Here is a 23,760-nt window from a genome sequence, read left to right as displayed (position 1 = left end):
ACATATTCCCCGGTTTCCCTCTCTCCCATTATGTATGTGAGATGGGTTCAAAATTCACATCGAACTTTCGAGTCCTCCTCCGAAAAACAATTTCAAATCGATGGCATATCCGCCGACCCTATAATAAAGGTTAATTTTGCAACATCTCCAACAAAAACAAAATTTTTGACCAATTTTTCATCATAGTCACTTCTATTCATTCCATTTGAATCCAAAAGTTCCTCAATACATTACTTTCCTATGACCAAAAAGGAAAAAAAAACATTTACCACGGGGAGGAACGAACTCACAGCCCCATGCTTAAGAGTCATTTGCGTACACAGGTGGTTCGCGATGGAAGCATTGTGCGTTCGCGCGGTGTCGAATATGGGAGTCATAGGAAACTTATGTGCTAGTTATATGCCTGGGGATGGAAGCATGTTCTGCAGCGGGAAGCATATATGACCCACGCGCGATCCATGTTATTCTTGCCGTTTATCATGTCTACCGTCACCTCGTACGATGCCCTCGCCCACTAATTCCACCCATTATAATGTGTTGTTACTTTGCTATTCCATTCCGAGTCTGTTCAGCTCTATTCTTTATAACATATTCATTTTCTCCGTTTTCAGTTTTCATTGAAAACAAATTACGACTATACTTTCAGTAACAAAAGCACGAATAGTTTTAGAGAAAGCACAGAAAGCTATAACTTATTTTTCCGTTCCTTTTCTTTCATTCCATTTCTTACCAAAAAAACCGAAATCAATCAATGAATCAAAAAAGTTTAAATCACCTAATCAACGGAATGAATGTTTTCCGAAAACCGTATAACACAGTGATGAGATTCTTACTTTTCTTACTTCGTCTTGACTAAAACTTACCGTCTTACCTTTTTCCATCTAAAAATAATTATTATAGCCAATCCGAAGTAAGAAAAATAAAGACGCTCTTACTTTCATGAATAAGATAACTTTATCATTTCATTTCATTGAGCTTTCCCTAAAAAATCGCGATTCAGCTTGAAAATTAAAATTATACTTTTCGGACATTAATTAAAAATTAATTATTACTTAGTCGTAATTTGTTTTCAGCAAAATTTGACAAAAAGTGCATGAAAATCTTCGAAAACGGAGAAACTTATGAAAATGTCTTTGAAAAAAATTACACTTTCAATTACGATAAACAGCACGCCATGGTGTAATGGCGGAGTGTCGTTGCAAGTTTCAGGTTTACGGTGAAAACATGGATCCTATATGCGAGCTATATGGAAGCACGCAGGATCCGTGCCACAAGCACCACGCCTCGAAGCATATCACTTCCGCGCGCGAAGCACATCGTTTTATGCGAGCACATGGGAGGTTATGTGCTTCCATTTTGAATATGCCCCATATAGCATCCATCGCGAACCACCTGTGTAGACCGCTACACCAAATATGCGCGGCCGGGCGCTCTCGAGAATGCAGTAAAGAAACACCGAGTCAGTAGTGTTAGGCTGATATTTTGGGATTTCTACCACCCTGTCGGGACACACCTTTTCTCCTTCTCTCAAAGCAATTTATCACTAAAAACGTCATCATCTCCAGAAGACGTCAAATTGGGTGTTTTCGAAAAAAGAAAAGTTCGGGCATCAACTAAGCCTAATTTCCAATCTATCTATCTAGGTTTCATAGAAATCGGCCCACTACGGAAGGAGTTATGATCGGCGACAAACAAACAGACAAACGGAATCTGTTGAATATTATTAGTAAAGATCATGCAGTTTTTACCTTCACCAATAAATGTTTTGGTTGTTTATGATTCTTAACACTATTAGATACATTTTTGGGGTATATTTACTTTTCGTCCCCCCCTATATTGAAGAATGACCCCCCAAAAAGGACCTGGGAAAAGCCCCCCACCTGATTGATTATTGACCCCCCACCCATTGAACATTAGCCCCTTCCCTTTTCTCTTTTTTCTCTTATACTCCTGAACCATTTAGTCCAACATAATTCAACTATACCCGAATCTTCAGGCTTAGGTAAAAAGACCCGGAAAGACATTTTCGGCATAATTTATATTTATGATGTTCAAGCTTATAGTCTGAAAACGTGCTTCCATTTGTTTCATTCATAGTGTGGAGTTCAATAGTGGGGGCCTGATGTTCTATGATGGGGGTCTATTGTTAAACAATGGGGGTTTTAAAGTTATTAATGGGGGACTGATATTCAATGATGGGGGTCTAATAATCCATAGGTGGGGGACCGATGTTCAATGGTGGGGGGCTATCAATAAATGATTACAGCTAAAGATAAACAGTAAGAATTACAACTCCACTTTCGGTGGGGGGCTCTAGGGGGGTGGGGGCGATAAGTCATGAATACCAGGTTCTTGAACAATCGTCCCCCACTTTGTACTGGTGGGGGTCATTGTTTCACACAGAAATAGAAGTAGAGCCCCCCGCCGTGAGGAAAAAGCCCCCACCTGTTTTGTACTGGGTGGGGGGCTCTTCCTAGGTAAATTTCAACGTGGGGGACTGTACTGATGTGGGGGGCGATAAGTAAAGAATCCCCATTTTTGTAAGCTAACACCTTGTCAGACCGTTGTGTGACCTAGACTACTGTCGTTTTTGCCTTTCTGTGTGTCTGCCAGCCCAACCAGAACCCCGTGTGACTGTGAGATGGGATACTGTCACAATAGAAGAGATCTTCCCAAATAAGGCTATGCAAATGCGCCCTATTGTGACGCGAGGATTAGGTGTGACGTATTGCTGCTCTCTGCCCTGACGACGTACAGTTCCTATTGATTCTCTCTCTCTGCCCTGACGCACCGCTCTCCTCCTATCGATTTGAAATGTTTAGCGGATCCCCACTACTCCTTCTACCGGATTTGGTAATGGACGAAGTTTTGAAGAATCTTGATATGAATTCATTGTGAGTTAAAAAAATAATTAACTTTTGTCTTTCAAAACCTATTAGAGTATGTCCAGAACTATTATAAACTGTCAAAAAATGATGCTTGTTCGACCTAGAACATCCTAAACGTGACATTTTTCTGAAAAAAGCAAAACGTTTTTTTCAGTTTTCTGAGAGAACTAATAATTTGGGTGAAACGAACGTGTGTTCATTGAATTCTACGTACTCGATTACATAGGGGTAAAAAGTTTTCATTCTGTTTTATCGTACTGGGCTCTCAGGGCAGTCTACCAAACATTTCGATAACCTCCCTATGACGCCCTAAGAGAAGAAAATGAAAAACTCCGCCCATGTTCATTGCGGTCCCTACTTATGTATCTTCAAACCGCAATAATTTTCAGACTCACACTGAAAAAAGTGTCTCGAGGACTACGCGTTTTTATCGGTCGGAAAAAATTGGATTTCAAAATCTCGACTCTCACTATTTCTGTCAAAAAAGATGTTGCATGTTTGACTCTGTTTATCGATGGAGAGCAATATGCATGCATAGAATATGGTAGAAAAGATGAAAGTGTCACATTGGTTTCTAGTCTCCACAAAAAGAATCTAGTTAGTATGGACTACTTGGATGCTCTTTGTATAGATCTGGAAATCATTTTGAAGCATCAAAAATCGATTATCGAGAAGTTTGAAGTACTCATCAGCGGAGGACCAGAAATCAAAAACTTTGTTATATTGGAACACCAAACAAAAAAGTTTCTGGCAGATCTTAAGAACATTCTGAAATATCGGGAGAGTCCGATTAAAGCCGAATTTTTGAAAATGGAAGTTTTAAATCAAAACCAAGTGATGCAAGTTCTCCCATTTCTCAACGCAAAGACACTGGATACAATCTCGTTGAGCAACTCTAGAGGATCTATGAATTTTCTAAATTTGAATCAAATCGCAAATCTCGACCAGTGGAAGAATGCGTCCGCGTTTCAAACAGAACGGTTTATAGTGTCACAAGCAATGATTGACTTTGCACATTTTTCGTACACTGGAACTAACTTCGAGACGATTTCAGCTGGAGATTTACTCTATTTGAAAGAGGTATGACCAACTATTAAAACAACAATAATTTATCTCTAATTTCAGACACTCATTGGAAAACCAAGCTTTGAAGAAATGAGATTGAGATGCAGATTCATCCTCAACGAAAAATTTCTTGTTGAGCTTCTTGGAGAACCAGTCAATGGTTTGGATAGTGGATTGAAAGTGTGGGAGTTTGATGTACCGGAAGAGAAGAGAAAGTTGAGAATCAAAGTTTGTCCATGCATGAGTATCATCATTTCGAATGTGGAGGAGGCTCAGTAATTTGTCTGGAAATTTTATGTTCTCATTGAATTTTGACCTGTTTTTTTGTCTGTAACTGATGTTTTGTTTTGTAAGATCTAATAAATGAAATAAATAAAACTATTACTTAGATTGCTTGAAATTGTTCTTTAAAAAAATACTTTAAAAAGTATAGTTTTTTGTCACGTTCTGAAATCGGACGTTTCAAAACTGAGATATTTCCACGTAACACGTGAAAAAATAAAAAAGAGTTTAATTCCTTCATATTTTTTCAAATATATAATTTTATTTTTGCCACAGTAACCTAACCTTGCTCTATTTTTCATTATAAATTTTTCTTGTAAATTTTTGAACCGAATCAAAAACTCCAGACATTTCTCACTTCTCTCTCGTCATCACAACAATGTTCAGTGATGTATTGAAACGAATTAACGCTCATGATATATACAAGGTAACCCAGTGTTTCAGGAAAAATTTGTTTGATCTACAGAATAAATTCTAGCGTCACATTGACATATTCCATGCGGTCACCTACGACAATGTCGATGGCCTTGTGGCGTTAGTGAATCCTCACAAATTCTGGAGCAACTTATCCATTTTTCCAGAGCATTCGTAAGAAACCAACCGTTTGATGTTAAAGACAAAAATGGGAATACGGTACTTCACCTGGCCGCCAAACTAAGTTAGTTTTCCAAATTGGATTCTTAGGCTGTTTTCCACCAACTGTTTTCCAGATCGACGTCTTCTTGTTCGCGCGATTTGTGTCTATGCGTCCCACCTAGATTTGTTTAAAATTAAGAATAATGAGGGGAAGGAGCCGATCGAGTTGACAGAGGACCCGAAGTAGGTTCCATATGAAACATAAAATCTGAAATTCTTAAATTTCCAGCATCAAACGAGACCTCCAGAGTCTCTCCACGGTCCGTAGTACAGTTGATAGTCATCACATGGCGTATAATAAGCAATTAATTGAGAAGAAAATTATGGATAATCGGGATAATAATAATAATCAGAAAGTGATATTGAGTCTGGATGGTGGAGGCTTGAGAGTTGTTTTGCAATGCTCGGTAAGGAATATTTTTGAGTTGTTCATACTTGCAAACCGGGCCGAAACGGGCCGGTGCGTAACTTGCTTCAAACTGAGTTTTATGAATTAAAAATATAAAAAAATGTAGATCTCGGCGAGTTCTATATTGTTAATGTGCCGCGGGCTGGGAAAAGATGCCAAAAATTGCGAGGATTGGCAAAAAGCCATTCTAGCCGATCGGCGGCACATTAACAAATAGCCAACCGGCCCTTGGTAGGTCCGTAACATAGATCTCGCTGAGATCTACATTTTGGTATATTTTTCAGTTCATAAACCTCAGTTTGAAGCGAGCTAGGCGTTGTGTCGGTCCGGTTTGCAAGCATACCTCTTTCCTTGTTTCACAAGGGAAGTATATGACGGACCGAGTTTAACTTTTTCTATAAATTCGACCATAGGTAATTTGGACCTTGAGGAGTTGAAAACTGCAACAAAAATCTGGTAAATGCTCACGTGAACTGAGTTATGACCCGTCGAACTTTGCTATTTTTTTATATGGTTAAGCTTTTCACCGAATAGTCTACCGAAACGTTTGACGGGCCCTTACTCGGCTCACGTGAGCATTTGGCAGATTTTTAATGCAATTTTCAAATTTTCAAGGTTCAAATTACCTACGGTCAAATTTATAGAAAACGTTCAAATCGGTCCGTCATATACTTCCAGATCCTCATGGCGATCGAACGAGAGATCGGAGAGCCGCTGCGTAACCGAGTCCACTGGATTGCTGGAACAAGTTGTGGTGGTATCATGGCTAGCTCGATGAGTGTTGGAATTGATCTCGCCGACGCTCTCCGCATCTACATTGTGATTCGCCGTCGTATCTTCGGAGGAAACACCCAAATGTTCCCGAAACACTCGTCGATTGGTATCGAGACGGTTCTACAGGAAGTGATGGGTGCGAAGACGCCAATAGCCAAGTGTACCGCCCATCGATTGGTGGTGACTACGGCGAAAGTCACGTTGGCGCCACCGCAACTCCTTTTGTTCCGATCCTATGCGCCGAGGATTGACCCGAAGGAATTTGAGCAGCTCGGGTATTTCAATCCGAACAAGATCTTGTTGTGGAAAGCGATTCGGTGCACTTCGTGAGTCACGGACGGTTTGAAACCTTTTTGAAAAAAACTTTTTTTTCGATTTCAGAGCCGCCCCTGTCTACTTCCAATCGTTCAACGGTATGGCTGATGGAGCAATATTCTGTAACAACCCGTGTATCATGGTGATGACTGAATTTGCGAAACTTAAAAAGATTGAGAATTACCGAGGAAAAAATAATACGGATGAGATTGGATGTGTGATATCGATTGGGACGGGAATCGAACCTTCGGCTCCGATTAATGGAATTGATATTAATTTGACACATGGTATAACAGGGATAACGGGGAATTGGAAGGAGGTGTTCGCCAATGCGAAAAATTTGATTACGGTATTTTTGTATCAGGTAAGAAACGAGGGATGTTTTGAAACTGGACATGAGCTGAGCGGAAAGCGGAATAGGACATTTTTGGGCGGAAAACGGAATAAGGCGAACATTTAGTTTTTTATGGAAAAATTGAGGTTTTTGAGCTAAAAATCAAGAAACATGACACAAATTGATAGTTCTTAGCATGAAATTTCAGTTTTTGTGTCAAAATATGATAATTCGTTGCCAAATTGCGGTTTTCAAGTTTTCCAGTGGAAAATTGCCAGGTCACTTTTCTGACCCTAAATAATATGGTTATACTGTGAAAAAATCAAAGTTCCGACGAACTGACGAAAAAAACGAAAAACGTTTCGAGGCTGAAACGCAAGTGCGTCAGGGATTTGTGGGCGGAGCAGCTAAAAAAGCGGAAGAGGGAATATCATATAATTTTTAAAAACACATTTTTTGGCCTTATTTTGTTTGAAAAATCCCTTAAAACGGTTAAATTTGTTTTAAATTTCGTTTTTCGGTAAAAACTGATTGCAAAAAACCGATTAAAATATCAATAGATACGAGAACAGAGACGCGAGGCGTATGGTACGCAACGAAAAGTTTTGAATTTGCCTGTCGAGTCGCGTTGCGTGCGCGTCGCGTTCAACTTGAATTTGGCACCATGCGAACCGCTGTGCGACGGAGCGCGTTTACGCGACCTGTGAAACTATAACATTTCCCATTTCCAGTGCACCAGCTCCCACAACGTCCATGTCGGCCAATCCCGCGAATGGTCGCACTCTATGCAGGTTCCATTTTTCCGGTTCTCACCTCACCTCGCCGCTCCATTCGAGCTCGACAATTGCAAAATCGAGGATATCACGAACGCGATGTTCGACAACGAAGTCTACATCCGGTCTCAAATCAACCAACAAATCAGTGACCTGTGTAGACTGCTGAAATCGATGCCACGCAACACGGAACCCTGTCAATACCGGAAAATTACTGGTTACACTGGAAACAGTCAGAAAGTTGTGGAGTCGCCGAATCAGATTGGGAAATGAAAAAAGAAAGAAAAACTTTTTTGAGATTTCGAGAAATAAAAATTGGCCATTTTCATTTAGATTTATTATCTTGCTTTGATGCAAAAACACCGGACTAGAATCATAACTCCGAAGGCGGAGACAAAAAAGACTGCGAGAAACTTAATCTGGACAGTATCTGAAATTGGAGAAATCCTATGGGGAACATAGATTTTGCAATTTCGAAGAGACGGACCGCTTGGCATCTTCTCAACAATCACATAGTGGATAGGGACGTCCGTAGCCGATTGGTGGTGAGGTTGGGATTTGGAAATGACGAAGAGACTCTTGATGGTCCAGGAGATGGGAAGCTCGAATTGCATGGGGAAGGTGAAGTAGCATCTGGAAAGAGTCTCGTTTGGGGTCGTCGCATACTTGTCAACCGGGGGATTTGGGTTTCTAGATCACCGATTGTTTCGAATTAAAAAAATACATGTGTAGGCTCTTATTATCCCGGAAAAGATTTAAAAACATAGAAGCGACAACGCAGGCGAGTTGTGTTGTAGTTGCATACGCGCTCCACCGCGAAATTTTCGAAAATTTTCTCTAATTTCGGTAGAGCGCATTTGCTGATCGTGTGTTTGTATTTCCCAAATCCCAAAATTTTCATGATGTTATCAAACTGGAATCAAGGAAACTGGAACCTTGTTTTATTGTAATTTGTGCAATCAAATAAATAATTTGTTAATTATAAAAATGTTTGACTTGGGGGACATCCGGACAAACAGACAGACATCTGGACAGACATACATTCGGACAGACATACATTCGGACAGACATACTTCATATTCTTTTCCCATAATTTGATCCAGATCTCCAAATTTACAGATTTTTCAGATTTTTTCAGCCTTTATCAGATACTTCCAGATTTTTCAGATTTTTTTCAAAAATTTCCAGGTTTTTCCAGATACCCTCCAAAACTCACTGCGGACACTCATCACAAGCAGTAATATAGCTCGACGGCTCAATATGCATCTTTTTGAATTTCGGTACCTTTCGACGGCTATTGCATAACTGAAATAGAGAAAAAATGAATTTTTGTTGAAAATTGTTCAAACTAACCTGCTCATCCGACAGCAATCGAAAATCCAATAACAACTGTGTGGGACCGTCAATTGGCGGGATTACAGTAACCGGGGCCGAGTAGTTGGAGCACTCGATTTTTTGAATCTGCGAAATACCCAAAAATTATGCCCCAAAAACAATAAAAAACTCACCCCCGCACATGCTCCAATCAGATTCAAAATCAATAATAAAATGTAAAATCGTGACATTTTCTTATTGAATAGGTTAAAGTAGGCCAAAACTAATATATGAAGAAAAAATAAGAAGCAGACTACGTCTTCAAATTTCAGGAGAGAATTCGAGAAGACGTTACCCCTTCTTTTGGGGATAATTGTGCTTATTAGGGAAGGGGGATGACTAAAAGGGGGGAGGGCATTAGAATATACTTATTGGGAAATAAAAATTCATAGATGTTGCAAAAAAGTGCAAAATTTGGAGCTTTTTTAGACATAGAAGGTTTACCATGACGTCATCATTTGAACCAAAAGTGGGCGGAGCCTGGTCTACTGTGGTTTGTGTTTTCCTATCACAATATATATATATATATATATCAGTTTCCAGTCCAATTACTTCAAACTACAATGTCCGTCATAACAGCGGAGCTGTGACTAACATGGGCACGAATATCTTTTTTTTGACTTTCTAACGAGATTTTTTTGATAAGAAATGTAGTTTTGTTAGTCATAGTATTCTGTTTTCGTAAATAATCTAATCTATTGATTTGTGAAGTCACATTCCCATCACACGCCCATCTTCATGGCTTATAAAAGTTATGATGCAAGCGCTCTCTACTAAAACCCTGTGGGACCTGGTTTTCTGAATAGAGCGCATTTGTCTTTTTGGTCTAATTCATAGAAATCCAGTTTCCGATTTGTTATTTTATTCTAAAATGTATTCGTCAATTATTTTGTAGTCAGTGTTACGAGAATCTTCTTGCACCACCCTAGAGTGAAAAATCATCGAATTTTTTGTTCCCTTAATATCGATGACTTCGAAAAAGTGTCAATGCGTCGGAACTTTTCGAAACCGCAACATTTCGAAACTAAACGCAAAAAAGTACTGAAAAATTAAGCAATGACCAGGAAATGTTAAATTTATCAGGGCACTGTTTCGGGTTTAGTTTCGAACTGTCATGGTTTCAAAACGTGTGGTTTCAAAACGTCCCGGAGCCTACCAGTGTTTGCTCCACGTAATCAACTATACATATTCCAGCTTGTTTTCTAGAAAAAAACGGATTCCAAAACATGTTGAACAACGAGAAACTTGCAGGATTAATAGTTTTCACGGTAAGGCTCAACAGCTCGACCGGTAGCAATTTTACAACGTATAAATAAATATTTCAGTTCGCATTCATCGGAGTTGTAGCCAACTGGACAGTTGCTATCCTTATCCGAAAACTTCCATCTCTCAAAAATTCTTTTGGAAGACTAACCGCCTCCCAATCAATTGGCGATGCTATCCACTGCACAGTTTTTGCATTCTTGTTTGCTCCGATGTGTTTTTTGTAAGCACATGCATATTAGCACGACATGGTTCTTGCAACCGCGCTCTACCGAAACCGAAGAAACGTGTGTGCGAAACGGCATTTCGGCGGAGCGCAGTTGTAAGAACTGTGTCAAGCTAATAATTCATCCGCTTTTGGTAAACCATTAACACATTCCAGCGACATTACTTTCCTGAAGACCCACTCCTACGTTCTTGGTCAGAGTCTACTGGTTTGTTACGATATCTCAACGTACTCTCATTTATGCATCTCTATTAACCGATTTTGCTCAATAGTGGCTCCGGTTAAATATGATACTATTTTCAGGTTTTTAATGTTATCTTTCCTTCAAAAAATTTAATTTTCAGTATCACCAACACAAAAATCCTTGTTTTCCTATCTTGGACATGTGCAGTTCTTCCATCATTTTATCTTTACATCTACAGTAAGCAGCGGATTTCCATTCCGTTTTCTTTTTTTTAGTAAATGAATTCCAGATGACTGCAGTCTATTCTACATCGATGACTTCTGGATGTTCACATTTGCCACCACTCCAATTTGTGTGAAAATTGTGTGGTATGCGGACTTCTTGAAATACAACTCGATCGTGGTGTTTATTGTTATCATCGATGTGATCACTGTCTCCAAAGTCAGAAGCTACAAAGCGCATGTGAGTCAAATAGGGAATAGGACTTCTGAATTTTATAAATTTCAGCTCGCCAAAACCTCATCCAAAGCTCAATTCTCCCGTCGACAAAGCGCTGAGATGAATTTTCTCAGACAGGCCTGCCTACAAGCCGTCGTATTCGTCTGTGAGCTCATCACCTATTTCATAATTTCCCCAAAAGTCGACCCAAGCCAGAGATGGCTCATTTTCTCGTTGACCACTTTTGCATGGGTCTGCGTGCACATGTTGGATGGGTAAGTCATACAGGTTTTTCTTTGAAAAAAAAGATTTGTTCCAGAATTATCACACTGACATTCAATAAGGAGTTCACTCAAATCATATTCAGGGGAAGAAGTGAGTTGTGATGGAATGTAGATTCCTTATTTTAAAGGTTTTGCAGATACTGTAACGGATTACGGTGTGAGTCGTTCTAATCTGGAAGCTACGTCGAATGCAGCAAGTGCAACTAAATACTAATAGCTATGTATATACTTTAATTAAATAAATATTATAGTTAATTTTCTGTGTTGTAAGATATCAAAATGAAAATTTGTCATTTTTTCGAACTTTGACCTTGTTTTTCTCGAATACCAGACCTCGAGGGCAAAAACGGAATATATATTTGGAATCAGCATTTTTTCAGCTTTCCAATGATATAGGTCACCTCCCATAACTCCAAACTGACTCCATGCCTCCATGAAACGGAAGTAGGTATTCTTTCTTTAAAAAACGCACATATATGTTTATTTAGATTTAAAAAAAACAAAAACCAGAAAATCAGAAAAAAAAATTAAAAACTCAAAATGTGTTAACTCGACTTCTGCTGGCTTGGATGGACGATACTTTCTGACTGATGCGTTTTTTTAAGCAACCTGAATCATATAATTTTACAACAAATATATATTTCCATCAAAACCTGTCCCATACCTAATATTGCTTGTCTATACGGTTTGATAATAATCAAGCTTGGTAATGGATCAATCGCAGGGAACATGGATATTGTGATAGTACAAATTGTTCCTTGGATTGGAGGTGCTGCGTTGAAAAATGTGGAGATATAGATAAGAGTAGTAGGGAAATGAATGAGGATCACTGGGATAGTGGTTTGGATAACAAGTGAGTAGAATAGTTGAGTCTGAAGGGTTTTGGAAGAAGCGGACACCGAAGTTGTGTCTTGTAGCTTTCTGATTTCACTGAATGTTTTTAAGCCGAAGTAGATCATGGTGAATAGGGAGAGGCTCTGTAAAGATTTTAAAATTGCTGAACAATTTTCAAAATTTCGAGGTGACTCACTATAGTGGAACACAAAAAAATGAGGCCTTGTATCTGCTTCCAGTTTAGCTGACTCACTGGGTCAGATGGTGTTGTCAAGAATAAATACGAAGAAAAGTAGCGGAGTTGATTACCCGGGACACCTTCCGAGACCATTAGTTTCGCCCTGAATTTGTTATTCAGTTTCTTTAAAAAGACCTGACTAATAAAGGAAGGCCTCCGAGTGACCGCGGAATTATAGGACGTGACCTATATCATTGGAAAGCAAAGAAAACGCTAATTTCAAATATATATTTAGTTTTTGCCCTCGACTCCTGGTATTCGAGAAAAATGAGGACAAAGTTTGTCCTCATTGACAAGGCATTACCGTACCACACCTTCCCCTCGCACGCCGGGAAGGTAATGTCTTGTCAATAGTCCAAACTTTGCCCTCATTTTTCTCGAATACCAAGCCTAGAGAGCAAAAACTAATTATATATTTGGAATCAGCGATTTTTCAGCTTTCCAAATAAATAACGATCACGTCCCATAACTCCCAACTGACTCCATGACCTTCTCAAGTAAACTGACAGTACCTCACTATACTATCCATAACCTGATTGAGCTGTAAGAAGTAGTCGATTGCGAAGACATACATGAAACCAGAGGCAATAGGAATACCTATCCAGAATGTGAAGAATGTGGTCCCGGCTACCCATTTTTTGTTGCTGAAAGTAGGTTATTGACTCAAATCAGTTTTGCACGGAAGGCTTACCCGGTCACAATGAAATAGCGAAAGAGAAAATGGGCACCGAAACTGGCAAGAGCGATGCCAAAGGATCCACCCCAAAGTACTGAAAGGAATGTTATTAGTTCATATGAATTCAATTTATTTTCCCGCGAAACCGAAAGTCTAGTGAAGCGCGTTTGCGCATGACTTGGCAAGTTGCCAATTCGCTAGTCTGCCGAATCTTGTGCTTATAACGTGGACGAACAATAGGGAGTTAAATTTTTTGATTGGAGCTCACTTTTCTTCCATTTTTCTCGCTTTTTTCGGTCAAACCTCGCACAATTTTTTTTTTTGAATTTCGTGTTAATTTTATGCGGGTATGTGGTTTTAAAGCCTCTATACTCACACAACAAAGGGTAAGCCACTGATAATGGCACAATAGCCCTCTTCGAGCTGGTCATTGTTACCCATAAGGAGTTCATGGTGACGATTTCCTTAAATCAAGTGAGATTAATTAATTACATCCCTAATTAAAATTAATTATTAACCTCTTACCGGCTGAATAAGCAAGTCAATCAAAGCGTACACCAACTCGAAGCCCGTCATGAATGCCATCAGATACTTGTAAGATCCCATAGTCTTTGGGGACTTTGTGAAAATTAGAAATGTTAGTAAACTATTGGTCAAAAATGATATGATAGCGAGAATATTCTGAATTATCATCGTCATAATGAAGCAATTTTTGGAAAAAGGAATGAAAAGATTATAGTTATATAGTGTGGGTTCTGATCAGTTGTTTTTCATAAATTCTTATTATTTTTTCTTTTTTCTTACTGTTATTGTATCTGGAGCTACAAAATAAAAGAATAATCTAGGTGTGATGGATGACTAGTAAGGCTATCATCACAAATCATAAAAATTTGCTCATTTGGTCTCGTTACCGTTTCTAATAGGTTTCGTCCCGTCTCGTCTCGTATAAAAATTATTTTCTACTCAATGATGACAAAGTAACGAACTGATAAGAAATAACTGACCATACAGCTACACTGATAACACAATTTGGCAATTATTCCATTTGTAATCTTGTTCTACTGACCTTCGATTTTTCTTCTTTTCCTCGTATTTGTAATGAAAATAATTTAAGTTTTTTTATAGAAAAATGCCTTATCCATCCTTCATCGTTGATGCTTTTACCACAACAAGGTTCGCAGGAAATCCAGCTGCGGTTTGCTTGATTCCGGAGGTTGGTTTTCGATTAATGGCCGTGTAGTCCTCTCGCACAAAATCATTTTTCGATTCCTTGTTTTCTCCCTGTTCCAACAAATTTTCGTAGTTTAAAAAAATATATAAATTGAAAAAAACACGAAGGTTTGTTGAAAACAGTGAGGAAACGAGGAATTGAGAAATAATTTTGTCCTAGAGGACTACACGGCCGCGTGGAATACTACTTATTTTAACTATTTTTGAGTATAATACTCAAATTCAGCTCATTGAGAGCTTTCAAAAAAGCACTCACACTCCTAGGTTGGGATAACTTTGGATCCCACCACGAAAACTACAGTAACCCAGGAATTTTGCCTCGAGTCTCAAATTGCTGAATACATAGAACTGAGGGTACTTTTCTGAAAGCTCTCAGCAAGCTGATTATGATCATTATCACAAAAATGCAGAAAAAAGTCATCTTGCAACCATCACACGGATGTTTTCTGGGAGGGTTCAATTTTTTGAGAATTTAATAAAGATTTTCAAATTGAGCTTATTGAGACGGTTCAGAAAAATACCCACAAGCCTATGTTCCGATCACTTTAGGTCTCGACACGAAAACTACCAGCCAGGCTAATTTTGAGCCAAGAGAACGGGAATTGTAGCGTTTTGAGCGATTTTTAGCATTTACTCCAACAATGAAATTTTTTTAGAATTTTCTGAATCTGAAATTATAAACAAAGACTTTAGTCCTCCTTTAAGATTTTTCATCTGGGCGCGTAAAGACTTGCTTTCAAAATTTCTCGGTTTCAAAACGTCCCCCTTTCCTTTCTGAATGTTTTTTTCCAGGCCCTGGACGAAAAAGAATACCAAAAAATTGCCGCCGAATTCAACCTGTCCGAGACGGCCTTCCCCGTCCCTACTACCTCAAAAGACTACAAACTGTCTTCTACATTCTCACTCCGCTGGTTCACCCCGACAACCGAAGTCCCACTCTGCGGTCACGCTACACTCGCCACCGCCCATGTCTTGTTTAATGAAATCGGAAATTCGAATGACGAAATTAAATTTGAAACGAAATCCGGGGTACTCACTGTGAAGAATGGTGCGGAAGGATTGTTAGAGATGGACTTTCCAAGGTATGATCTCAACTCGATCAGGTTCAACGAGTTGATTAATCCACTGGCGGACAAGTTTTCAGAGGTGAGACCTAGACTACAGTAATTAATTTAATTAAAAAAAAATTTTTAATTTCAGATCGATGCACCACCATTTTTATTCGAAGTCATAAAGTGTTTGATTCCTAACAAGATTGTCATTGAATCTGTGATCTATGCTCCAAAATATGGCGGAGTCGTTGTGATAATCGATCCCGACACTACCAAGTCGGAATTCGAGGCCTTCAAAATCGACGCCGCCAAGGCTCTGGTGCTCCATGATGGAAGTTTTGTAAGAGGTCTTGCTATCTCTCTCCGGCCATCTAACCCAGTGGCCCAGGGATTCATTGACTTGAAAAATGAGCCGTATGACTACGCGTGTCGTTATTTCGGTCCATGGGATGGTGTCATTGAGGACCCCGCAACAGGATCCGCTCAATGTGTGATTGCACCGTTTTGGGAGAAAATAACTGGAAAGGAAGAGTTGTATGGGTTTCAGGTAATCTTGGGTTTCAGTGTTATTTCAATTTTCAATTTTTCCAGGCATTCCCAGGACGTGGCGCCCAGTTCCGGTTGCTTCTAAAGGAGGACCGAGTTGTTTTGAAAGGGTCAGCTGTGTCGGTGTTAAGAGGAGAGATTGTGCATTGAGTCGTGGTTTTCAATTTTCGTTATCAATAATTGAAATGCCGTCTGAATAAATGAAAACACCTGCAACTTTTTTGAGAATTTCTGTTTTTAAAGACATATTCCTTGTTTAATTGTTTCAAAAAGTGTCCTGTGGTAACCATAGCTACGAAAAAGTAAACAGAATCGGAAAGACTGAAATATAGCGACGGATACACAGACAGACAGACAGACAGACAGACAGACAGACAGACAGACAGACAGACTATATGGAAGTCGTGAAAATGCGCTCTACCTAACTAACTAGGGAAGACTTCCGAGTGACTGCGGAGTTAGGGGACGTGACATATATCATTGAAAAGCTGAGAAAACGCTGATATCAAATATATATTCAGTTTTTATCTTGGAGGCCTGGTTTTCGAGAAAAACGAGACCAAACTTTACCTACGTGAGAAAAATATCGGCAGCGTGGTGTGTGTAGCAGAGTTGCATGGAAGTAAATTTCCTTATCCGGAAGTCGGAAGTCGGAAGTCGGAAGTGAATTTCCTTATCCGGAAGTCGGAAGTCGGAAGTCGGAAGTGAATTTCCTTATCCGGAAGTCGGAAGTCGGAAGTCGGAAGCGATTTTCCTTATCCGGAAGTCGGAAGTCGGAAGTCGGAAGTGAAAAAACGCCCGGAAGTCGGAAGTCGGAATTAGATTTTTTCTCAAACTTTCAAAAACTCCAAGAGAAAAATCATGAAATTCGCGAAAATCAGTGGAAAACTAGTTTTTGGCTGAAGAAAAGCCTATTTTCTGTCCTTTTAGACCATTTTTTCATGCATTTTTGCGAAATATACTTTTCGAAAATTCCACAGTTATGGAATGACGGAAGTCGGAAGTAAATTTTCTAATCCGGAAGTCGGAAGTCGGAAGTCGGAAGTGAATTTCCTTATCCGGAAGTCGGAAGTCGGAAGTCGGAAGTGAATTTCCTTATCCGGAAGTCGGAAGTCGGAAGTCGGAAGCGATTTTCCTTATCCGGAAGTCGGAAGTCGGAAGTCGGAAGTGAAAAAACGCCCGGAAGTCGGAAGTCGGAATTAGATTTTTTCTCAAACTTTCAAAAACTCCAAAAGAAAAATCATGAAATTCGCGAAAATCAGTGGAAAACTAGTTTTTGGCTAAAGAAAAGCCTATTTTCTGTCCTTTTAGACCATTTTTTCATGCATTTTTGCGAAATATACTTTTCGAAAATTCCACAGTTATGGAATGACGGAAGTCGGAAGTAAATTTCCTTATCCGGAAGTCGGAAGTCGGAAGTCGGAAGTGATTTTTGTTATCCGGAAGTCGGAAGTCGGAAGTCGGAATGGAAAAAATGCCCGGAAGTCGGAAGTCGGAAGTCGGAAGTCGGAATTCCATGCAACTCTGGTGTGTAGTAACTAAACGTATGGTTTACTATCAGATGAAAGTATAAAAAAAAAATTTTTTCAAAAATTTTTTTGCACATCCCTGATACCGATCTTCGGACACCTGCTGATAATCAACCTTTACATTTTCAGAATAATCCTTTCAAATGTTTTCTGAACAAGACTTCTATCCGCTGGTCTCCATAGCTACACTCAGTCAACTTGCAATCTTTGGCGCGATCTTGAAAAAAAAACAGCGGCTAAGAATAGATGTTGGTCTGTTCTGACTGACGCACGTTCAAACTTGACAACATATCTTTGAAAATTATTCGAGAGTGGAATTGACGTATTTGGGACTTGAGTTTTGAGGCACAAGATTTCCGTTGACATCTTTTAGAAAATAAACTCTTCCCAGAATCAAATTAGTTTCACTTGAATTGGAAATTAGTTTCACTTGAATTGAAAAAGCTTGAAGGTGTATAAAGAGTTTCAGAAGGTTGTTTATTCTGAAAAATGAAAACAGGAATTGGTTCAAAAGCGCCGAAGGCACGCCAGTAGACATAACAAAAGTTGGTTTATTGATGTTCCTGACGAATCTCATCTTTTGATTCTGATTTCTCTTTTCTGTTGTCTGATTTTCATAACATTTCCAAAACCTTTTTTGATTAACAACTTCCGCGCACACACTTTGTTCTCTCAGATATTGAAACATCACCTTCTGTTTCTCTCTCTCTCACTCTCACTCATTCTTCATATTTTCAGGCTCAGTGAAACGAAACGAGAGAAAAAGAGTGTAGTTCACGAGCTTTGGTGATAAAAAAGGTATATAGGGCGGCTCCAAGGCTCCAATTACCTCTTTTTCGTCCAGAATGGCGAAAAAGTTGGCAACTACTCCTCCGGATCCTTACATCTCTTCAGTGTACGCCAAGGAGTCTATCACAGAGATATTCTCACTTACACTCATCGTTTCCTATGTTATTACTCTGGCACCACTAGGTTTCACCTTCCTTTGCTGCCTCCCGTCCTATCTGAAAGCGTTCAAGAAAAATCTGACGGCACATGGAGCGGTAAGTATTAAGGCACGGAATATTGCTCAAATTTTCACGATTTGGATTTCAGAGCCCGTTCCTACCGCTTCTCTCCCACTCCTTCCGTACAATCCGGCTCAACTATCCGATGCTCTTCATTTTTGGTATCGCCGCGGGAATTTTCATAGCGAAGGGTCTCGGACAGTTGTAAGTCTAAACCAGTTATTAATCATGCTTGCAAACCAAACACGAATAGGACCGGCGCGTAGCTCTCCGAAAATCCAATGTTATGGGCTGAAAAATATACCAAAATGTAGATCTCGGCAAGCTCTATGACTTTGACCTACTACGGGCCCAATGACGGATCGGTAATGTGGCGCGGGCCGGGAAAATGGTCAAAAATCCCATTCTAGCCCGGCCCGCGACACATTACCGATACCGCCATCGGCGCCGTAGTAGGTCACAGTCATAGCTTTCCGAGATCTACATTTTGGTATATTTTCAGCTAATAAGTCTTTGAAGCGGGCTACGCGCCGGCCCGTTTCGGCCCGTTTCGGCCCGGTTTGCAACTATATGTATTTCCAGCACCGCCGCTTTTTCCCTGAACATGTGCTCGATTCTTACCCTTGCAATCGTCTGGTACACTTCAATGTATCAATTAGCGGTGGCTATCATCTCTATTCATCGGTTCATCAATAGTCGCCAACCAGCAGAGTTCCGTAGAAGCTTGTCAAGAAAGAATGTGATTATTCTGATGGTTGTGGTATTCCTGGTAGTTATCGCTAGGGATCTTGGATGTGGAATTTGGTTTGTGATTGCTGTGATGATGGCTGAACAATACTTCATGATCAACACTATTGTGATGTATTACATGGTGAGTTTCCGCAGAGTTGCTCAAAAATGCTCAAAAAATGCTCCAAATTTGTTTTCAGATCATCTACGCCTCCCACCAAATCCTTCTTTTTATCGGAATGCTCTTCCAGTTTTCTATCAAAGAGCCCGCTACTAGCCACTCGGAACAAGTCATTGCCACTCATACTAAATGGATGGGAGCTGTCAAATTGGTGAGCCGCATCTTTTTTCTATTTTTAATACTGTAACTTTTCCAGGTCCTCGGTGTCATTTGCTTCATTAGCTACATTGCTAATTTTCAAATCACTCTGGTTAGTTACACCGATGAGAAAAATCGGAATTTTGGGTGTTTCAGACATCCACTCTTTTCGTCTCCATCGACTTCTTCCTGGTGCCAGTTATTATTGAAATCACTGAGATCCGAGCGAACCCGAATATTGTCGCTCCGGAAATTCAAAATATTCCATTGAAAGTTTAAGTTTCTAATTTAATAAACTTCTAATGTTGTTTTTGGTTTTTTTCTTTTTAAGAGCTATTTTTATGAGTCCTTGAATAGACTAAAAATGAAAACGCTTTGACAGTTTTTGAAATCAGAGCATCCTAATCAGAGTTGAGCACAAAGAGCCAATCGCTGTAAGACCCCAAAAGATTTTGAAATGGTTTCAACGTGTCGCATAGGAACAATGATCACGTCAGTCAGAAGCTGAAACCTGTCATGTTTTGAATTCTTAGAAACCACTCTTTGTAGCCGCTAGGACAGCTGAAAATTTTTCGATTTTCCGTCGTAATTTTTTTGAGGCAACTTCCTTTCAGTCACAATGTGTACCTGGCGAAACAGCTATTTTGAATCTGAAGAATTTTATGCGCTTGCGTCACATCTTTTATCCATTATTCAAGTTCCACTTAATATATTTGGAACTTATATTATCTGGTACAAGACTCCACAGTCAATGGAAAAAGTTAAATTCATTATGTTGCTGTTACATTTGACGTAAGCTAGCTAATTTAAAAGTGAAAGTTTTTTTTGAACTTTAGATGTTCTTGGTTTGATTTATTATTCAATATATTAATTATACCATATATTGTTTATCCTGCTTCTTCAGGTTACCCATTAGGTTTTATATTATATTTGAGAGTACCAACATCAGTATTGGCATACATTGGAATAACATCTATCTGCTGTGAGTTTGCTATGATGAAAATTGCGAAAAAACTTTCATTTCAGTTCTTGGCTGTGTGCTCATGACTTTTTTTGAAGACCGTTACAACCGAATAGTCCGCCGGGACGCTGACACAATAGCACGGTTTAGAAAACGTGTAATTTATTTTTCAGTTAACTATTCTATAGTTTTTGTTTGTATACTTCCTGCGTTTCTAACAACTCCGAACGTGGAAGAATCAAAACTGATTTTCCGTCAAAAAATTCCGTGTCTCCCACCTACATTCGTCGAGAAACCGGGATTCTTCATGCTGACTACCGATACAACTATTCTGGTTGCATCTCTAGCAGGATACCTTCTATTTTCTGGAAGTCAAGCCGGATATTTCCTTTATAATACATTCGTCTATTTATTCAAATCCAAAACACTATCCACAAGAACTCTACAAATGCAGAGGAAGTTTTTCAAGGCGCTGTGTATCCAAGCTGCCATCCCACTCATGGCTGTAATTTCTCCCTGCATTTATATACAGGTGTCTGCTGGATTGACCTATGTTGATATGATGTGGTCGAACTTTTCAATGATATTGCTGAATACTCATGGAATCTGGTCGACTCTTACCATGTTATGGGTTCATAAAGCTTATCGACAGACAATGTTTGAAATATTTTTTTGCAAGAAACCAGTGTCATCAGTAACTTCTACATATGCGAATTCTATCGTTAAACTATGAGATGTATACATCCATGTATATCTAAAATTTTTATTGACTTCGAACTTATTTTAACATTTTGAATTTTGCATTTTAGCGCCAACTTCAACATTTGCTTCTATTATTATGAGAATAAATTATCACATAAAATTTCTGAAGTTTGAAACCAGCAATTTATTATTAAAATGTAAATAAACATTCTCAAGTCCCTCGATTTTCCAACACCACTTTTTATTTTTTTCACCAAAAATGTCTAAGAAGCCCACGACGACAGTTAAACCCATTGTTTTCGACAAAGGTTCAGCTGAAGACAGTTGTGGAGAAAATGTGCTCAGTACTGGTTTTTATTTCGTCGGAATGATTAGTGTTGACAATGCCTGTAGGTCCAGTCGAAGACCAGGACACAGTCATAACCCAGGGAGACCCCCTGTATGCGCCGTATGAGACCCGGTTCCGCAGAACCTTCGGATAAGCTATGCAGACGACAAAACAGTACACAATTTCTCAATGACCCGTTTATTAGAAGAAAGAAAGGGACATGAGAAAGGGAAAAACCAGCGACAGGAACCGTGGAGCAAAATGTGTAGGAGTAAAACCTCGCTCCCTTGTGGGATGCGAGGAAACCTTTCGGTTCTCCTTCCTGTCAGGCAAAACCTGTTTTGTAGAGTTTTCGTAGAGTTTGTAGAGGTTTGTAGATGATTGTAGAGCGGTTTAAGAGGGGAAAAGAGGGGAAGGAGAACAGATAAAAGGGAATAAATAAAAGGGAAAAATAGGGGAAAAATCCGTCACCAACGGACCGCAACCTGGCGTAAAAAGTAGTAGTAGTGCGGTGGCGAGGCGAGTCAGTAGGCGGCGGGCGTTGGCCTAAAAAGGCTGGGCGCCGCCTGCACATCTAACTCCCGCGACGAACGGGATACTGTAGACAAAAGCGCGCGCCGTTTAAATAATGAGGCGCGGCAATAAATTAGTAGAATTAGGTAGAGTTGATCGTTTTGAGTAGAACAAAAAGGGGAAATGAAGTAGAAAAAGAGAGATAAATGACTAGATGAGTTGGAACTATAATTTCGGGGGATTTTGCGGGGAAAATCAGTGTGACCCGGAATTATGGGGCCGTTAAGTTGGCAGGTTGAATTCTAGAGGTGTCAAACTGACAACACTCCGGGGGCCCAGAGAAAGACAGATGATGAGTTGCCACATGATGCACATAATTTACGTATGGGGCTTTAGCCTTCCGTGGAAGGTACTCCCGAGTTCGATGTGGGTGCAGGATCGGTTGTTGAATGATATCAAGTCTGTGGGCTAGGGAAGCGTTTGGATCTTGATAACTGATCACTGAATCATCGTCTTCTTGTTCCAGATCTTGTAGATCGTAGTCAATTTCTTCCTCGTCTACGACTTTTTCACCAATAATTGGTAATTCAGCAGTGTGTGGGACTGCGTCTGGGTGGGATGCGTCATTGCTGTTTGTAAAGTAACTGGGTGAGTATCGTGCATTGGGAATGTCGAAAATTGCGGGTGATGGAGGTATTGGTTTTGATTTATACCGTGGGTCTGCCTCCGTATCTTTTTGATCTTTTGGACAATTTTCGTTGTCAAGTGTCTCGATCTCGAGTGGGATCAATTGACAGACAGCACGTTTGTAGAGTTTTCCTTTACATTTCACGATAACAGATCTGATTTCTCCAGATTTACTTTCACAGATTTTGACTATGAGACCAAGTGGCCATTTCTGGCGACGGACAAGATTCGTGTTGATGATCACCACCTGACCAACTTTTGGTTGTATGCTGGAGCACCTCTTGTTTTTATGCTTGGATTCTCTCAAATGAAGTAGATATCCGAGTGACCAACCTTTCCACAGTCTCTCCAGTACGTTTTCGTACTGATCGAGGTGGGCTCGAGTTCTCTGCTCCGTTTTAGACTGAGTGGGGTCAAACGGTTTAGTATTGAATGGAAGGTCAATGAGGGCTGCCGGTAACTGGAAATCAATGGGGCGTAGAGCCACCATGTCATTCGGTCTTTTCGGATGTGGTGTCAGTGGGCGGCTATTGATCATCGCTTCTACACCTGCCAATACTCGCCGTAAGCCTTGGAAGTCCAGATTCAAGTCTCCAATCTCTTTCATCAATTGATGTTTCACCAATTTGACGATGCGTTCGTAGACGCCCCCTTGCCATGGGGCAAGGGGTGTGATGTAGATGAAGTCGATCTCATGATTTGCTAGAAAGCTTGTCAAGGATTCCGATGCTTTATCTCCCGCAATGTCTTCATTGATGATTTTTTCACCAAGTTGGAATGTCTTGGCGTTATCAGAATAGATGGTTTTCGGGACACCGGAACGCGAGAATACGATGGACATTGCTTCGAGATATCTTTCGACTGTTCCGTCAGGGATAATCTCTAAGCGGGCTCCACGGGTAACAAGACACGTGTAGATAAGAATGAATGCTTTGCTCAAAGAGCCGTCGTCTCGAGTGTACATGATTGGTCCGAGATAATCGATTCCAGAATGTTCGAACGGTGTAGATGGTTCCGTTCGGAATTGTGGGAGTGCTTGAGAGTGTGGGTATGCAAATGGTAATCCATTTACTTTTTTGCACTGGACACAGTTTGCGATAACTTTACCCGCAACCTGACGGTCGTGTAGGACCCAGTATTTGGTGCGGGCTGCGCTGATAGTGT

At 39.9% G+C, this 23,760-nt stretch overlaps 8 protein-coding genes across 8 annotated transcripts; 6 read left to right on the top strand and 2 right to left on the bottom strand.

Moving 5' to 3' along the window:
* Positions 1-2,814: 2,814 nt before the first annotated feature.
* Positions 2,815-4,232, top strand: GCK72_020796 (uncharacterized protein; the record flags this gene model as incomplete). The annotated part of the gene is made up of 3 exons (XM_053733797.1): positions 2,815-2,894; positions 3,278-3,968; positions 4,014-4,232. 3 exons carry the CDS (start codon positions 2,815-2,817, stop codon positions 4,230-4,232), a joined length of 990 nt encoding a protein of 329 aa, XP_053582710.1.
* Positions 4,233-4,614: 382 nt separating this feature from the next.
* GCK72_020795 (uncharacterized protein) lies at positions 4,615-7,749 on the top strand (the record flags this gene model as incomplete). The annotated part of the gene is made up of 8 exons (XM_003106533.2): positions 4,615-4,662; positions 4,714-4,769; positions 4,817-4,893; positions 4,946-5,054; positions 5,101-5,278; positions 5,959-6,380; positions 6,436-6,733; positions 7,435-7,749. The coding sequence occupies 8 exons, from the start codon at positions 4,615-4,617 to the stop codon at positions 7,747-7,749; spliced, it is 1,503 nt and encodes a 500-aa protein (XP_003106581.2).
* On the bottom strand, positions 5,932-9,041 carry GCK72_020794 (uncharacterized protein; the record flags this gene model as incomplete). The annotated part of the gene is made up of 6 exons (XM_053733796.1): positions 5,932-6,174; positions 7,522-7,670; positions 7,964-8,109; positions 8,693-8,781; positions 8,830-8,937; positions 8,985-9,041. 6 exons carry the CDS (start codon positions 9,039-9,041, stop codon positions 5,932-5,934), a joined length of 792 nt encoding a protein of 263 aa, XP_053582709.1.
* A 1,035-nt stretch (positions 9,042-10,076) lies between these two features.
* On the top strand, positions 10,077-11,459 carry GCK72_020793 (uncharacterized protein; the record flags this gene model as incomplete). Its single annotated transcript, XM_053733795.1, has 7 exons — positions 10,077-10,118; positions 10,176-10,336; positions 10,684-10,760; positions 10,813-10,985; positions 11,031-11,236; positions 11,281-11,336; positions 11,383-11,459. The coding sequence occupies 7 exons, from the start codon at positions 10,077-10,079 to the stop codon at positions 11,457-11,459; spliced, it is 792 nt and encodes a 263-aa protein (XP_053582708.1).
* Positions 11,460-11,780: 321 nt separating this feature from the next.
* GCK72_020792 (uncharacterized protein) lies at positions 11,781-13,599 on the bottom strand (the record flags this gene model as incomplete). Its single annotated transcript, XM_053733794.1, has 7 exons — positions 11,781-11,854; positions 11,910-12,222; positions 12,333-12,420; positions 12,830-12,961; positions 13,009-13,087; positions 13,370-13,457; positions 13,519-13,599. 7 exons carry the CDS (start codon positions 13,597-13,599, stop codon positions 11,781-11,783), a joined length of 855 nt encoding a protein of 284 aa, XP_053582707.1.
* Positions 13,600-14,122: 523 nt separating this feature from the next.
* GCK72_020791 (uncharacterized protein) lies at positions 14,123-15,971 on the top strand (the record flags this gene model as incomplete). The annotated part of the gene is made up of 4 exons (XM_003106506.2): positions 14,123-14,206; positions 15,016-15,369; positions 15,424-15,822; positions 15,867-15,971. 4 exons carry the CDS (start codon positions 14,123-14,125, stop codon positions 15,969-15,971), a joined length of 942 nt encoding a protein of 313 aa, XP_003106554.2.
* A 2,224-nt stretch (positions 15,972-18,195) lies between these two features.
* On the top strand, positions 18,196-19,684 carry GCK72_020790 (uncharacterized protein; the record flags this gene model as incomplete). Its single annotated transcript, XM_003106350.2, has 6 exons — positions 18,196-18,393; positions 18,446-18,561; positions 18,940-19,228; positions 19,287-19,418; positions 19,464-19,517; positions 19,562-19,684. 6 exons carry the CDS (start codon positions 18,196-18,198, stop codon positions 19,682-19,684), a joined length of 912 nt encoding a protein of 303 aa, XP_003106398.2.
* Positions 19,685-20,673: 989 nt separating this feature from the next.
* On the top strand, positions 20,674-21,099 carry GCK72_020789 (uncharacterized protein; the record flags this gene model as incomplete). Its single annotated transcript, XM_003106333.2, has 1 exon — positions 20,674-21,099. The coding sequence occupies one exon, from the start codon at positions 20,674-20,676 to the stop codon at positions 21,097-21,099; it is 426 nt and encodes a 141-aa protein (XP_003106381.2).
* Positions 21,100-23,760: the final 2,661 nt, after the last annotated feature.

Source organism: Caenorhabditis remanei, chromosome V (genome assembly GCF_010183535.1).
Source record: "Caenorhabditis remanei strain PX506 chromosome V, whole genome shotgun sequence".
In the NCBI taxonomy this organism is placed as follows: domain Eukaryota; kingdom Metazoa; phylum Nematoda; class Chromadorea; order Rhabditida; family Rhabditidae; genus Caenorhabditis; species Caenorhabditis remanei.
Note: the sequence above shows the minus strand (reverse complement) of the source record. Positions and strands in the feature narration are given on the sequence as shown.